Genomic DNA, 14,877 nt, shown 5'->3' with positions numbered 1-14,877 from the left:
AAAATTGTCATGAAAAATAAAATCTTACCATCAAAACTAGTAAACGTACCTGGAGAAAATTTATTAACTTACTATACCAAATGGGCTTACTTCTTATGTGGTAAGTTATCGATTGAGTAAGGAATTTATTACCGTCCAATTTAATAGTAAGTTGTCGACCTTACATGGAAATCAAATCATACCATTGAGTTAGTAATTTACCATTGGAATTAGTAACTTTTCTGTGAATGCTAAATATATTGGGGAAGTAAGTTAAGTAAATTACCAACATTCATCAATTGTAAGTTATCGACCTATTTATATGGTTTATCATTGCAAAAAAAAAAAAGTTTATCAATGAAATTAGTAACTTAACAAGGTGGGTCCGCTTTTTAGCGCATTACCGACAATGCAAGGAATTTACAAAGTTCAAATTATCGTACTAGTTGATTGAGGGTGGTCAAGTCGTCATTTCCCTGACAAGTTTCACATTTTCTTTTCTTTTCTTTCCTTTTGAAATAATCATATAAATAGTTTTCGACTTTTTTAATATATTATGCCATCTCTAAATTTTTATTTTACTTTATGTGGTTCCTTAATTATTGAGAAATATTCAATCTAGCTTTGAATTATATGAAGATACCAAATGTTATTCTTTCATTAATCTAAGATTGAAGACGATATTAAACATTTTAATATAGTTTAAACATATACTAAAATTTAAGACGATATTAAACATTTTAATATAGTTTAGGGATTAAATTAAACATATACTAAAATTTAAGAATCACATTAAATAAATTAAAGGACAAAATTGATATATGATTAAAGTTTAAATACCATATTAATTAAAAAAACGAGAGACCACATTACAAGTGAAAGTTCAAACACTATATTTGTCTCATTTTCACCTCTTTTTCTTTTTTTCGGACAATTTATTTATTCATTATTATTATTATTTTAAAGTTCTTCAAAAGGAGGAAAGAAGAGGGAAATATAAAAGGCGGGGAAGAGGGAAGAGAGGAGGGCTCCTTCCATGGTTCAGTTTCATTTTGTCTGACGGGGAGATGAGTCGCCAGAGGAAGAAGAAGAAGGTTTCCCGCGAATCTCCTCCCCCTCATCTCCTCTTCCAAGCCCTAATCTCTGCTCTCCAATCTCCTCCGGTACGTCTCCTCCTTCCTTTGCTGCCCCGTCCGAGGCGTTTCCGGCCTCTCTCGCCGCGTCTCGATGTTCCGATTCCGTTCGCTTGCTTTCTCCGTCGCTTCTCCCTAAATTCCGTCGGTAGAATCTTTGCTCTCTCGTTCAGTCGATTGCATCTTTCCGCTTCGGAACGCGAGAGAATTTCGGGTGCCCGCTCGCTATTTCCCATGCCTCCGCCGATTCGTCGGTAAAGGAATGATCTTTTTGCTTTCTTTCTTCCCGCCGTTCGAATGCATCCCTGCTGCTGGTCACGAGCTTGGAACGCCTTCAGTTTTCGAACTTTTCTCGAGCTTGTTCTCTTGAGGCGATTCATTTGTAAGGAGATTGGTCGGGTTTAAATAGCGAGAACCCTTGTTGTTCGCTGAGTTTATCCATCATCAAAGTCGCGTGAGCTTCCGTTATCTGGTTACGAGTTGACTAATATAAGGAGCGAAATGTGACGTGGGTTTCCTATAATTTCTTACCATGGTGAATGGCGTCGCTAACAACTACTGTGCAGAAGTCTTTCGAAATGGTAGTTCGATTTTACCCAAGTAGGTGCATATGGGTGTAGACTGACATCTCTATAGGATGTGATGAGTGATGAGTGATGAGTGATGAATGAGAATGCTTGTGCAGCTAGTTCTTTTTGTTAATTGCAGCGGTTTGTTATTGCAGTGTCCGAAGCCACCACTCTTGAAACGATTGCGTGCACTGTTGATGTGCTTCTCTTTGAGAACGCGGGACAGCTCTTGCCTTGTCAATGTTTTACCTCAGGAGGATATATGTAAGCTGTCCGAAATCCTATACGAGGAACTTTGTGAAAAGTCTCAACAACTATTCTCTGCTTTGCGGGAAACTTCCATTGGTCAGGAGCATGCAAGGACGCCATCATTGCCCGAATTGTGTAATAACGTGGAAGAGCTAACCTTGTCGTTAAGGTGCTGTTTGTCAGTATTAACTCTTCTCAGCTTCGACCAAAATCTGATCCTTGGGAAAGCACAAGTTCTTCTTTCAATACTCAGCAAGTTAATTTCTTTTACTTCAAGTGGAAGTGATGAGGATGATTCTATTTCCTTTAAGAGGTTCCATCGGGAATGCAATTACTGTGAAAATGGTTGCACTACTTCGGTTGCAGAGGACCTTGTTGCATCTTTACATTTTCTTCAACCTTCGGATCCACAGAGGTCACTCTTAAGTGCGCTTTTAGAGGTACTTTGATAATTTTTGCATGCCCTGTTATGTTATTGTGAAAATATCAGGTGTGTTCTCCAGTTTAGATTCGTTCTTTTCTTTTGCTTTTAGTGCAACTGCTCACTGAGAAATAGACTCTATTGAATTTCCACTTTTTGGGTTTGAGAAGTTCTTATTATTAGTGCAATATGCATATTTACCTGTTGATGGGTGAAGTAAGTTCTGATGCTCTCATGTACCATTTTTGAAAACCGTAATTCATCAAAATTAAGAAATTCCCTTGCTTATTGACAGGTCTCTATTAGAGTTAAGACTGAAGCGATTATGTCTGGTACAACCTTGTTGAGTGGGATGACTTGTCACTAGATCTAGAAACTAAGAAAAAAGGATTTTGCCCATATTGCTATCAATGTCTTTATGTTGCACAACCTCTAACCTTTCACCGTTCAGCTTTCTTATGGTGTAAGGGCTTGAGGCTTGTTTTCAATTAGGCATTTATTATTGTACTATTCTTGTTGGGAAAGGGCCATTATACAAGCTGAAACATGAGATACTCTATGCAAATAGATCAAGATGTTCAAATCATGCTTAAAGTTTTAGAGGCTAGGGTTGAATTTTGGAGGTGGCACAAGATCTCATTTCCTCAGCTTTTAAAAGTCCTTCAGATGGTTTCGAGTAACACTTTGTATGAAGTGTGGATATTCTAAAAATTTGTTTTACTTGAGACGAATCGCAATAACAAGAGCCTAAAGATAAGTAATTACTGGTGTGATTAAATGTAAGAATCCAATAAGAATAGCTTCTTCAGGAGTTGGGATGTGGAGTTCATCAGGGATGATGAGGATCCAGAATGGGATACTAAATCCTTTTTCTTCTCTTTTCTAGCTACTTTACATGTAGTGGATAAATTCTTTGTCGGATAATCAACTGAGATGGATGTTAGAGTCGATCTAGCTTATTTACAGTAAATCATTTTTAAGCAGGGCTACTTTAAGAAATAATCTGCATGGCAAGTCATCTATGACATGGAGGATTATTTTGTTGACATCCCCTCTCATGTGCAAACTGGATTGAGAATGGCATGTGAGAACCTCACACGAGACATAAACTGGGTGGATCCTGGCTTTGTTATTATGTAAAAAGGTCCAAATTAAAAGCTTAAATTATTAATGGTGTGAGACTACATTAATATAAGGCCCCTTAATACTCCATAAACAAGTGATGTGGGAACCTTAACAAGAACCATGTGCCAAACGAAATATAAAATAGGAACGAAGAATTGAGCTATGATAGCATGTTAGAGATCTCACTTGGTGCTCATAAATTAACTTCCTGGGTAAGTAGGGAAAAAGGAAAATAGTAAAGGTGTTTCCTTTACTTGTTGATTCCTTTTTTACTATAATTATGAATCCTGTTGAGCGTTGTCTTATCTTCAGGTTTTTGCAGATGAACTCCTGTTAGAAGAATCACTGAGGGGTCTCTTGGTATCTGTTGATTCTGCTTTCTTCCCTAGTGAAAATCTATTTATGCTTAATGGTAATCATCATAATGTTGGAGTGGTGCTTGAACTGATGGCAGCTCATCTTATGCTGCTGGATTGTAATGAGGAAGCAATTGAAAATATTTTGAACAGAATAGATGGGCGCCATCGGAAGGAAAACGAAATTCCTGAACTTAGTTTGACTGCAGCCTTGGCATTACTTGTGAACCCTATTGCGCCTTTTGTGCCAAAGATGCTGCAGGCACATTTAGTTCTGCTAGTTTCTGAAGTTATGGATACTCGCATGTTCTCTTTAAGCAAAGGGCCAGATCTTGCAGAGATGGATCTCTATCTGAAAGCATTTGAAAGGTCTGTCAATCTGTACAAGATGCATATGTGTAACGTTCATGTATGTTGTTATGCTCCAAGTGATGAAGATCCATTTCCTTTGTGCATGCTTGGTAGAAGTCAGCCATCCTTTCAATCTTGTATTAAGCACGTGACCAAGGAGAAACTTGATCTTTATGTTGCCAAATTAGAAAATTCATGGAACTCTTACAGGCAGAAAATGATTTTGGAAAGCAAAACAGACATGTTATCTGCATCTATAGCATATGTCAAGTATATTTGCAATGTTGGGAATTGGTCAGACATCAATGAGATCTTATCAGTTTTAGAGTGCATGATTATAAAAGCGTATAATCATGACCCTAGTGATAGCATCCCTCACAAAAATGGGGGAGTGAGTTTCCAGGATGTCTATCTCCTTTCATCCATTCTGAATTTGATGAGCAATTCCATGTTCCAAGTAATATGGCTCTTCAGGATTAATGGGTACACAAGTTGCTTACAGACCTCACAGGATTTATCTTTCCAGAGACAGCACAATTTCTTGCTTGAGATGGTTCGCTGCTTTCAACAATTTGGCATTCATTTACCAGTTCAACATTTCTTATTTGAGAGGATGAAAGTGCACAAATTGAGGCATGAAGAGTGTACAGGGGCACTCTTTCATTTTTTGGGACTGCTATCATTATGCTTTGACACAAGGTTTGACTTTCTAGTTAAGGCTTGCTTGTCCATGATCATGGTGCTCTTGAATCTAATTATTTTGGAAGAAGGGGATTTAGTTGCAGTAAGGTCGTTACTGGCTCTAGAAGGAGAATCTTCATCTCACGGATTTTTCTCTAAAGAAGAGGTAAGTTTAAGTTTGATCCTTGTGGTCTTATGCATTCATTTGTCAATTCTTTGATCTTTCATGCTTCTAAAATTGACAGATCCCTGTGGTCGACAATTCTACTCAAAAAGTTGCGTCCACATTTCACAAAATTCAGAGACAGTATCTGAGGTTAGAGGTTTTTTTGTTTATCATGCAGAACAATGGTTGCTTATTAGTTTAATTGTGTATAAGCTTTGTTGGATTGATGATAAACTGGCGTTTCAGTTAGAACTATTCTTAGTGGGTGATTCAGTTGAACTTATGATCGGGGATGTACACAATATCTGGTGAGCCCCAAAAACCAACAAACTGGTTGAACCTAACCGAAATCTTGGTTTTACGAAGCTCATTTTGCTTTTTGGTGAAATTTCTTTTGCTTATCGGGTTTGGTTCAGGCCATTGGATCTAAAAATTGGGGACTGTGAGGCACGGTCTGACCATGTATGGCAGAACCTCTGGTTTTGTATTTCCGAATTGTGATAACCTTTCATCTATCATTTTTCTCAAAAGGCATCATTAATTTTTGGGTGTTAAGCCATGACTCTGACAGTCCACATCTAGGAGTTTGACCCTCTCTCTCTCTCTCTCTCTCTCTCTCAAGAGGAAGATGAAAGAATTGGGATGAAACTGGTGAACCAAACTAATAGAACCAGTTCTTAATGGTGACGCTTAGCCTTCTCCATCTGTCTGTCTGTCTGTCTGTCTGTCTGTCTCTCTCTCTCTCTCTCTCATGTGGGAGAGAAAAGAAGAAGGGTGAAACCCATGGTCCGAACCAATAGAACCAGTTCGCTTGAGTCTTTGAGGCATGTATCTGATTGTGGTTTCACTTTTGAATGTTTCAAACTCATGCAAACATTCAGACCCACACTTATGATTATAATTCCTTTCTCATTGGTACTTATGTCCGTGTTAACCCTGCCTAATTTGATTCTAGCGGGATTTTGCTTGCTTACACATTATTATTCCTGGGCACCCAGAAGAGTATACTATCAGTCTAATACTATTGTGATCTGCTCTTTGGTTCATGGGCTAGTCATGTCTTTTCTAGTCTGTCAGTGTGAAATTCTGTTATTTGGCTGGTCGCCAGTGTTACATGAACAGACTGAAGTAGGATCTCCAAAATATTGAAGGCAAAGAAGAATATGAAATGTTTACCTTCTCATAGCATTCTTGTTGCCCTCTATGATAAAATGCACCTTCATATATTAGTTAGGTTAGTTTCTACATCTTTTCTAAAGTTGCCAAACATCGTCTAATTGCTTTGGTTCAACACCCATTTTGGTCCAATTACCAAACAGAACTCATTATTCTTGTTTGACATATTTTACCATGCTCCAATTCAAAGAGTAAGGTCTTGCCATCAATTCTCTTTTTGGGGACAGCATTTTATGATGCTGTATAGTTTACAAAGACATTTGAAAGCAAGGTTTTAGAAATGAAATGCATGCAACGCTGTTCTTTTGACCTTGCTATCTTCAGTTTTTTATTCCCCCTATCGTGTATACAGGATGGTTCCTACCAGTTGCTTAAGCAGCAACATCCAAGAAGTGCAGAGCGATCCTTCTAATATTGCCTTGGGACTGAATCATACAGAGTCTTTCTGCATGGAAGAGAGTACAGAAGAAACCTGCAATGGGGAAATCTTTCTTAAGTGTCTCCTAGAAGAAGGCTCAAAGAAGTCATGTGATTACGATGATTTAGTAGATTTCATTGAGCTGAAGAAAGGGAAGGATTACAATGGCTGGTTGAGGAATAGGGCGAAATACCGAAAGAGGAAAAGCGAGAGGATGGCTGTCTTGAGGTGGAAGAAAAGGAAAATGACTTGGAGAATGATGAAAGGTAAGAAAAGCTAAGCTCGTGTTCAGTGTCATGTCCGTCACCATTTTTCTCGGGAGACAAACAGCAAACTCTTCTTTGTATGTCTACAAGACGTGTTATTTATTGTCCTGAGCTGTTTCCCAGAGTGTTGTACATAATAGTGACTGTATTAGGATCCTGGAACAAGTGGTGTGTCAATAATTTAATTCCCTTGTTTATAGTGTATTACAGGGTTTGTATTTGTTCTAGTGTCAGTCTTCATTTGTTTAAATATAATATCAAAATTTCTCAAGCATGGATCAAGCTTAGTATATGGGTAAATCAGACTTAAGTTCGTTTCTAATTTATTTTGATGGTTGCAGTTTCATTTTTCTGCTCTGACCTCTATTCTTGTTATGCCTGACCTTTCTTTGCACTCTTAGGACTTGTTTGGTAACCGGTCAAATAATTCTAATTTCTATTATTATGATTCGGGAGTAGATTTGGGACAAAATCGTGTTTGGTAAAATTTTTGTTCCTGTGAACAGATTTGGAGTAAAATCAAGAATAAAAAAGTTGATTCTTGTTTCCGGGAATGATTATAAAATCAAGCATCTATTTTCTCATTTTCTTTTCCTTTCTCTTGTTCTTCTTTCCTTTTTCTTCTTTTTCATATGCTGCCATTGCTGCGGTTGCTGTCTGCCAGCCATTGCCGCTGGTCGTCGGCAACCAGTCCGGCAAGCTCGCCGGAGGCAAGCCTAGCCAAGGCTTGGCCTCGCTTTTATTCCGGGAATTAAAATTTTGGATAGTTACTAAACGGTTTAAAATGTTTGTAAATTCCTTTAGAGGACAGAATAAAAAAAAGAAAAACCATTTCTGATCATAAATTATTCTGGGAATAAAATCATTATCAAACGCGCCCTTACCTGAATTCAATTCTAAGGCTATCTTGCTCTTCCTGGCAAAGCTGTGTCATGAGACAGAGCTTTCCCTTTCGGAGCCGCAGCCTTCATCGGGTCTAACATTTGTCGGGATATTTATGAGGTCTGTCGTCTGCTGAGAAAATTCTCATTTAACATAGGTAGGTAGATGGTCTAGGTGCATTCCAGTTGGTTTATTATCCAATTTCGATGTTGCTCGTCCCCCCATCATGTAATTGGGAAGTGTACAATAGTCAAAGAAAATGGATGATATCGATGCATTCCCCCCCGACAATTGTCCAGAAATTGCAAAGTCTGGAGTAGGGGCGTAATTGAGTGAAGCTACTCGCCATTAGGTCAAGCTCCACTTGATAATCACTCGAGATCGACCGAAATGCCTTGGGCAGTTATTCCGAAATTGCAAAGTCTGGAGTAGGGGCATAACAGAGTCAAGCTACTCGCTAGTAATTCGGGCTTTGCTCAATGATTACACGAGATTGTTTCGTCTAATTTTGAGTCTGGGTTTGAAGTTGAGGTACTTGAATTTCTTGTAAAGTCAAGCTCGATTTTGCCAATACAAAACTTGATAGGCCCTGAGCAAAATCGACCCTAATCAAATTTTTATGTTTATTAGATTTCTTTTGAAAAATGTTGTATGATTGTAGGTGACAGAGAAACCTTTAAATTTATTTGTTGTACCCACGTAGATATGAATGCACGGCCAGTAGTCAAGCTTATTGAGTTTTTTTTTTTTTTTTTTGGTAATTGTCATAGAGTGAAATATTTCATCAACTAGAAAATATCGAAGGGCTTGATAAATGGCCTCCAGTACAAAAAAGCTCTCAATTTTTTTTAGGAAGGGACAAAACCCAATTCAAAAGTAAAGAGTTTCTTCTCTGAGCCTTGGCAATTCAATCTGTGATTGAGGTAACCTCTCTAATGCAATGGCTGAGATTACTATTTGAAAAGGACAATAACAAATCTTTGTCCCCTAGGACTACAGCATGAGCTTTCGACGGAACCTGTCTAAACTCTCCACAGCTTCGATCAAGTTTAAGTTGTCAGACACAAGTACAAGGACTTCGTTTCTTTGAGTTAGGGCTTTCTAAGAGGGCAAGAGCCTCAGCCCTGAATGTTGACGACGCTTATTAGACTTGAGCTTGAGTTTATGTATAACTCTTTTAATGGGGTCAAGCTCGAGTATTTGGAATTTCTATCCGAGTCGAGCTTGAGACTACATTTTCAATGAAGTGTGGGTTGAGTTTGGAGCATTAAGCATACAAATTGAGTTAAGTTCGAGCTTGGCACTGTATTGACTTGATTACGTTGCTAGTTTGGAGTAGGAATGTAACTCAATTAAAAAAAATATATATTGAATAAGGAAGTCATTGATCTGATTGGAAGAACATTTTTTTCTCCCACTCATGCTCAAAGAATTGATTAATTTCAGATGGTAGCATTAAAAGTTCCTTCAGGAGGTTATTGGTTGGGCAATCAGCGCACATACGCAAATGTGGTTAAGAAATTAGTATGGGTAACGTAGGAGCAAATTAAATTAGTGATGGGAAGATTATAAAAGGAGCCGGCCTTTTGTTTTTTCCCTCCAAATTTGCAACTGTAAACTGTCCGACCCAAAGCTTTCGGAAAAAAAAAGGAGAGAATTTTTTTATTTATTATTATCTTATCCATTACACGTATATAAAAACTTGATTTATTAATGAGGTCAATCGATCAAAAATTAAAAATCTCTTAGTTATTATTTAGTTTTCGTATACAAAATTGACTCCTCCTCATTAAGGAGGTCAATTAATTTAAAAAATAATTTAAATCAATTTTGATTTTGTATTTACATAAACCATATCATCATTTTGATTTTGTATTTACATAAACTTGACTCCTCATTAACGACACCAATTAAGTATGGATAGAAAAGTGATTTTAATTACTTATTGAAATTCCAAATAATAATTAGAGTTATGCGTTTTTCTTGGACGGGCTCAATAAACTTTTCTTCTATGTAGTTTTTATTTGTTTGGGATTTTATGTAGGTGTCGTGGATAACTAGATACCTTAGTTCCGTATTATTAACATATAGAGCAGTTTACAAAAATTAGATGCAAGATCGCTCGTTTATGTTGTCAAGTTCATTTAAAAAAAAAAAAGGAAAAATTTGCAGACCAACACCATATTTTAATTTGAAAAATTCCAAATAAAGGGCATAAGGGCCTTTATTTTCTCAAATAATAGTTTGAAGTGAATATTATTTCAAAGAAGGGTTTGAAATGCCATCATGTTTTCAAATAAGGATTTGAAGTGAATTTTGTTTCACATAAAGTCTGAAGTGGCATCTCTCTCCATGCACAAATATTTATACTTTTCAGAATTTTAAACCAACCATGAAATAAATTCCAAGCACGTTAAAATAACTCATCCCGAATCTTGTTTAGGTCAAAACTCATCCCTAATTTTTCTTTTTCCGGAAAACTTACTCTAATTGACCTTTTTTTTTTTTCTGGCTCATAAGATATGTTGCAATTCTTTCGGATTTCGTCATGTTTCTTCGGTTTCATCAACACTAAGATATCTATCCTTCTAAAATTCTAGAATTTGAAATATGTCCCAGTGGATTTTGTGACCTTATAAATTCCTTCAAGTATCCTTCATGATTGACAGACAAGGTAAGAAGTTCTCGGTCAGTTTTTTTTTTGGTCAAAAGAAACCGTATATTCATAGTAACGTCATTTTACAGCCAGACTTTATAAATTCTTCATATATTCCATGATTGAAGGCCCAAATTGCATTCTCGTTAGTTTGGTTTCAAATTATCCATTGGCTTCCTGGGGACATATGAGTAACTATGCAATTACACTGATGAAAAGATGAATAATGTGGGTCTGCAAATTGACGTTTTGTATGATGCACTAGACAAAATCCCATTGGCAAGTGTTTGATAATAATATAACATGTTATATTTGCACCGTTCTTTTTCTGTGCTTGGACCGAAGGGAGCTCCTCCCTTTCTTCTCTCTGTGAGTGTGTGCGTGTGGGCGTGCCCAAGTTGAGAAGCCTAGTGCGTCTCTGTTGTCTTTGTTGGAAATTATGGCGAGCAATCAAAATTTCACTCCTCGTGTATATAGGTTTTTTTTTTTTTTTTTTCTTTGTTTACGTTCCGTGGACAACGGATTCGGAGCATGTTAGAAGAGTTCTTAAAAGCAAATGTTATTTTCATATCAATGATTAGCTGATTGGACTTTCTCTTATCAAGTTTGTTTTTGCTTAATTTCTCGTTTCTTGGACAACGGATTCGGAGCATGTTAGAAGAGATCTTAAAAGCAAATGTTATTTTCATATCAATGATTAGCTGATTGGACTTTCTCTTATCAAGTTCTTTATAAGTATTCCGATTTATAGGGTTTTTACGTTCTTTATTTCATTTACAAATTATTTTATTGTTTAATATATATTTTTCAATTTGATATGAAGTTTTTTTCCAAGCAAAATATACACGTGGAGTTAAATGAGTAGACATGTGCTTTCCTAGATTGAGTTATATATTAATACATTTACTTAATATGAAACGGGTTGGATATAGATCATTAAATTTATATTGCATGAAAATGAGTCAAAACAGATTTAATGATCAATATGAATTAGACAATTATCGACTCAACTCGACTTATCCATTTGGCAACCAATCTAGTATTTAAATCATTCTTTTTCTTTGTCATTGTGATTATGCTCTTGCTAGATCAATTTTTTTCCTTCCAATATCCGGTATCAACCCCATCAGGTAATAAATTACCAATACTTTAAAATCTAGCGTGAGTAGTAGATGATCAAGTATTTTAAAATTACTAGTGGACGCATCAAATGTTTTATAAATTACGAATAAAATAACGATGTTACCACAACACATCTAATAGTATACTATCAAGTGCTTACATTGTTGCGAGTGGGTCCCTTTGCTAAGTGATAAAATTTTAAAGAAGTCAATAACATACTATTCCAATTGTGTTGGTAAATTCCTTAAAACGTTTTCAATTTCACTAGTAAGTTCTTAGTTTCACCGATTATATATATATATTATAATATATACAGCGACATCCTTCACAGAATGATCAACTTTCTATCGAATTTGATGTTGCAACATTTCGTACTTCTTCTGGCACTTTCTACCTCAAAAGTACTAAATTCACGGGTACTTCTATTAACATCAAAGGTGAAGCTTTACAACTTAATTTTGAATTCAACGTCAGTAAGTTTTTCGAATTGTTGGTAACTAACTAGGCTAAAAGCGCGTCTATGCAGGCACGTAACTCATTTCAATGATAGGTTACTAATTTCAATTTTATTTCCAATGGCAAATTCCTTAGTTTGTTGATAATTCTACTAACTTGTAAAGAGACCAGCTTTGGTGGTTAGCTATTAATTTGGGCTTTGCTAGCATAACTAGGGATACTGTGAGAATAACAATCTATTATGAGTCACAAATTCTTAAAGAAGTGAGTTTCATAACAATTTATAATTATTTGTGATTTAATTTTTTGTGATCCAAAATAGATTGTTATTCTTACAATACATTAAAGATTGTTACGCAATCATTTTTCAAGTGTCGAACACTTGGAATGCTAGAACTTGGCACGGGGATATTTAAGTGCCAAAAGTTATGAAAGTGACACATAAGTGCAATTTTTTTTAAAAAATAAGACACTTGAGTGCCAAGTCTGAACGTAGGTGGCCGAAAATGTTAAATGACAATTTTTTGATAATATCACTTGCCTACGTGTTACGACAGAGAGTTGAGTGAACGATAACAAACCAAAACAATGTCGTTTTTTTTTATTTTTTTTGAAATTTTAATATAAAATTTATTTTTAAATTCATAAAATTTTTAAAAAAGGAGAGGAGGAGGTAGGCCGATCGCCGCCTCCCTACACTCCCTAATGGCATTGGGAATGGGGGAGGGTCAGTTGGAGTCGTTGAGCTTTGGCTAGGGGCCGACAACCCTTGCTGATCGGTGGTGAGGGCTTGGGAGCCCTCGCCCAGATCTGAGGTGAGGGTCATGGCCCTCCCCAACTCTCGACCTAGATTCGACGAGGGTCACTAGCCTTCTCTTGGTCGGGCCAAGGGCCGTCGCCCATTGTCCACCTACCATCTCCATCTTACCCTTTTTAAATATAAATATAAATTTAGTTTTTAAATTTAATTTAATTAATATTTATATTAATTAGCTACCTACATCATTAGCAAAATGACGTTGTTTTTGCACTTGTCTAGTCATGTCACAATGTTAGCATTTTGGCCGGATTTTCTCACCATAGACACTTAACTAATTTATTTTGCTTTGATTTTGGCATTTAAGTGTTATTTTTGTAACTTTTGACACTTAAGTGTCTATTCATGCCAAGTTTTGACACTCCAGTTGTTATTTTCCCATCTTTTCTCTATTAATTTCACCAATAAGTTGCTAATTTTGCCGTAAAATATTTACAGCGGTAAATTTCTGAAAATAAGTAAATACCATGATTGTCTTTAATGTGGGTGAATTGCCAATGTTGTAAATAACTACCATGCATGAAAGTTGGTTCCGCTTTCGGCAAACGGACTATTAGTATTCTGCTAAATTCTCATTCATGTTGCAATAAAACAAGAAGGGACATTCACTCGCAGGATGCTGCAGCTTGTGCAAATGGAAGGTTATTTTTAGCATTATTATTCGCAGGTTACAATATAAAAGAAGCCCAACAAACTTCCCCTACAACATCAGATCCGAATCCTCCAGCCACTTCCTCCACAACGCCATTACCGGATCATAGAAAGGCCACGAAAGAAAACGGACGATACACAAGGTGCGTATAGTCTCTCCGAGAGAGCTTCACGTGGACATATGTTAAGTGCCACATGCTCCATCAAGGAGTAGTCTTCGTTGGACGAGACGAAGCGGGTGGGACTCCCGGGAAGCCCGGCGGAGGCTGGAGCGGGAGTTGAGGAAGGGGAGCCGGGAAGGGCGGCAAAGGGGTTGGTAGTCCTGGAATTTGCGGAAGTGGGGTCACCGGCTCCAATGGTGGCTGGAGAGGGTTCGGTGGCAGGACTGGGTCCGGCTGAAATGGGTTTTCTGCCAAATGATGAGTAGTGAAGAGCTTCGATGAACTCGTCTCTCGATCAAGTGATGGACTGACGAGCATGGGCTTGGAACTGTCGTTGCCGGGTTTGCCTCTGGAAGGTGGCCAGAAACCTGGGGGCAGGTTGGGGAGCCCTGGAAGAGGAGGTAGAGGAGGGAGTTGCGGCAGCGGCGGAAGCTGGGGAAGCAGCGGGATCGAAGGCACCGGGTTGGTCAATGGTGGGAGGTACGGCGTGGGAGGGTCTTGAAGTGGAGGGGGGAACGTCGGATCATAACTAGGAGCTGGAAACCTGAAGTCTTTCTCGGAGCCGAATTCTGAGCTCGGCTTTTCGTTGCACAGTTTGGGTCGTTGCAGGGGCTTGAACGTGAAGAACCCGGCCGAGAACACGTGGTCTCCGTTCTTTCTCATTTTGAAATGGAGGGAGGACGAAGTCACCGGGGAGGCCACGGCGCAGTTTGGCTCGCTGCTGCTGATCAACTTCACAGAGCAACCCTCGATTCTTCTCACGTGCTTGCCGATGGAGAAGGGCAAGGAGACTTTGAACTCCCCATGCTCGTCAGTCTTCGCTTCTTTGTGAAAGCTCAGTTTGGCGCTTCCGTCTTTGCATTCGACTGCCACAGATGCTCCTGCACACAACAATTACCACACACTATCAGCCATGATGTATGAACCGTAAAGTCCACAGAAACAACAAACCAAGGCTAATATGTCGTATAGCCTAGTGCAGATTGGACCTGGAATGAAGTGGCTGGCCTTCGAGAACCCTTGCGTGAAGCATGTGTTGCAGTAGACCGTGCCGACGACCACGGTGGAAGGAAGCTTATTCTCGTGAGTGGCTTTGGAGATACTAAATACGAAACTCAGGAACAAGAATGCTATCAGAAACCAAGACATTGTTATGGTCTATCTAGAAGTTATTCTTGAGACAGAACAGGAAAAGACAAGGCCCCGAACGATATTCCGCTGCCGCCGTCACTTGTTCCTCTT

General features: G+C 38.0%; 2 protein-coding genes across 2 annotated transcripts; one reads left to right on the top strand and one right to left on the bottom strand.

The window, feature by feature from the left end:
- Nucleotides 1–1,009: 1,009 nt before the first annotated feature.
- Nucleotides 1,010–7,212, top strand: LOC104422051. Its single transcript, XM_010034266.3, has 5 exons — nt 1,010–1,142; nt 1,837–2,370; nt 3,789–5,030; nt 5,110–5,180; nt 6,559–7,212. The coding sequence occupies exons 1-5, from the start codon at nt 1,047–1,049 to the stop codon at nt 6,902–6,904; spliced, it is 2,289 nt and encodes a 762-aa protein (XP_010032568.2). The 5' UTR covers nt 1,010–1,046; the 3' UTR covers nt 6,905–7,212.
- Nucleotides 7,213–13,443: 6,231 nt separating this feature from the next.
- Nucleotides 13,444–14,873, bottom strand: LOC104422050 (proline-rich extensin-like protein EPR1). Its single transcript, XM_010034265.3, has 2 exons — nt 14,625–14,873; nt 13,444–14,516 (listed from the first exon to the last, which is right to left on the bottom strand). Exons 1-2 carry the CDS (start codon nt 14,782–14,784, stop codon nt 13,678–13,680), a joined length of 999 nt encoding a protein of 332 aa, XP_010032567.2. The 5' UTR covers nt 14,785–14,873; the 3' UTR covers nt 13,444–13,677.
- Nucleotides 14,874–14,877: the final 4 nt, after the last annotated feature.

This window comes from Eucalyptus grandis, chromosome 10 (assembly GCF_016545825.1).
Source record: "Eucalyptus grandis isolate ANBG69807.140 chromosome 10, ASM1654582v1, whole genome shotgun sequence".
NCBI classification, from domain to species: domain Eukaryota; kingdom Viridiplantae; phylum Streptophyta; class Magnoliopsida; order Myrtales; family Myrtaceae; genus Eucalyptus; species Eucalyptus grandis.
The sequence above is the reverse complement of the archived record's forward strand: the minus strand, read 5'-3'. Positions and strand labels throughout refer to the sequence as shown.

Excerpts from the sequence above, each read along its gene's own strand:
- LOC104422051 (XM_010034266.3), top strand. The coding sequence starts at position 1,047 with ATGAGTCGCCAGAGGAAGAAGAAGAAGGTTTCCCGCGAATCTCCTCCC. Across the intron at positions 1,143-1,836 it reads CTGCTCTCCAATCTCCTCCG|TGTCCGAAGCCACCACTCTT; the intron begins GTACGTCTCCTC and ends TTGTTATTGCAG. Across the intron at positions 2,371-3,788 it reads TCTTAAGTGCGCTTTTAGAG|GTTTTTGCAGATGAACTCCT; the intron begins GTACTTTGATAA and ends TCTTATCTTCAG.
- LOC104422050 (XM_010034265.3), bottom strand. The coding sequence starts at position 14,784 with ATGTCTTGGTTTCTGATAGCATTCTTGTTCCTGAGTTTCGTATTTAGT. Across the intron at positions 14,517-14,624 it reads GGCCAGCCACTTCATTCCAG|GAGCATCTGTGGCAGTCGAA; the intron begins GTCCAATCTGCA and ends TGTTGTGTGCAG.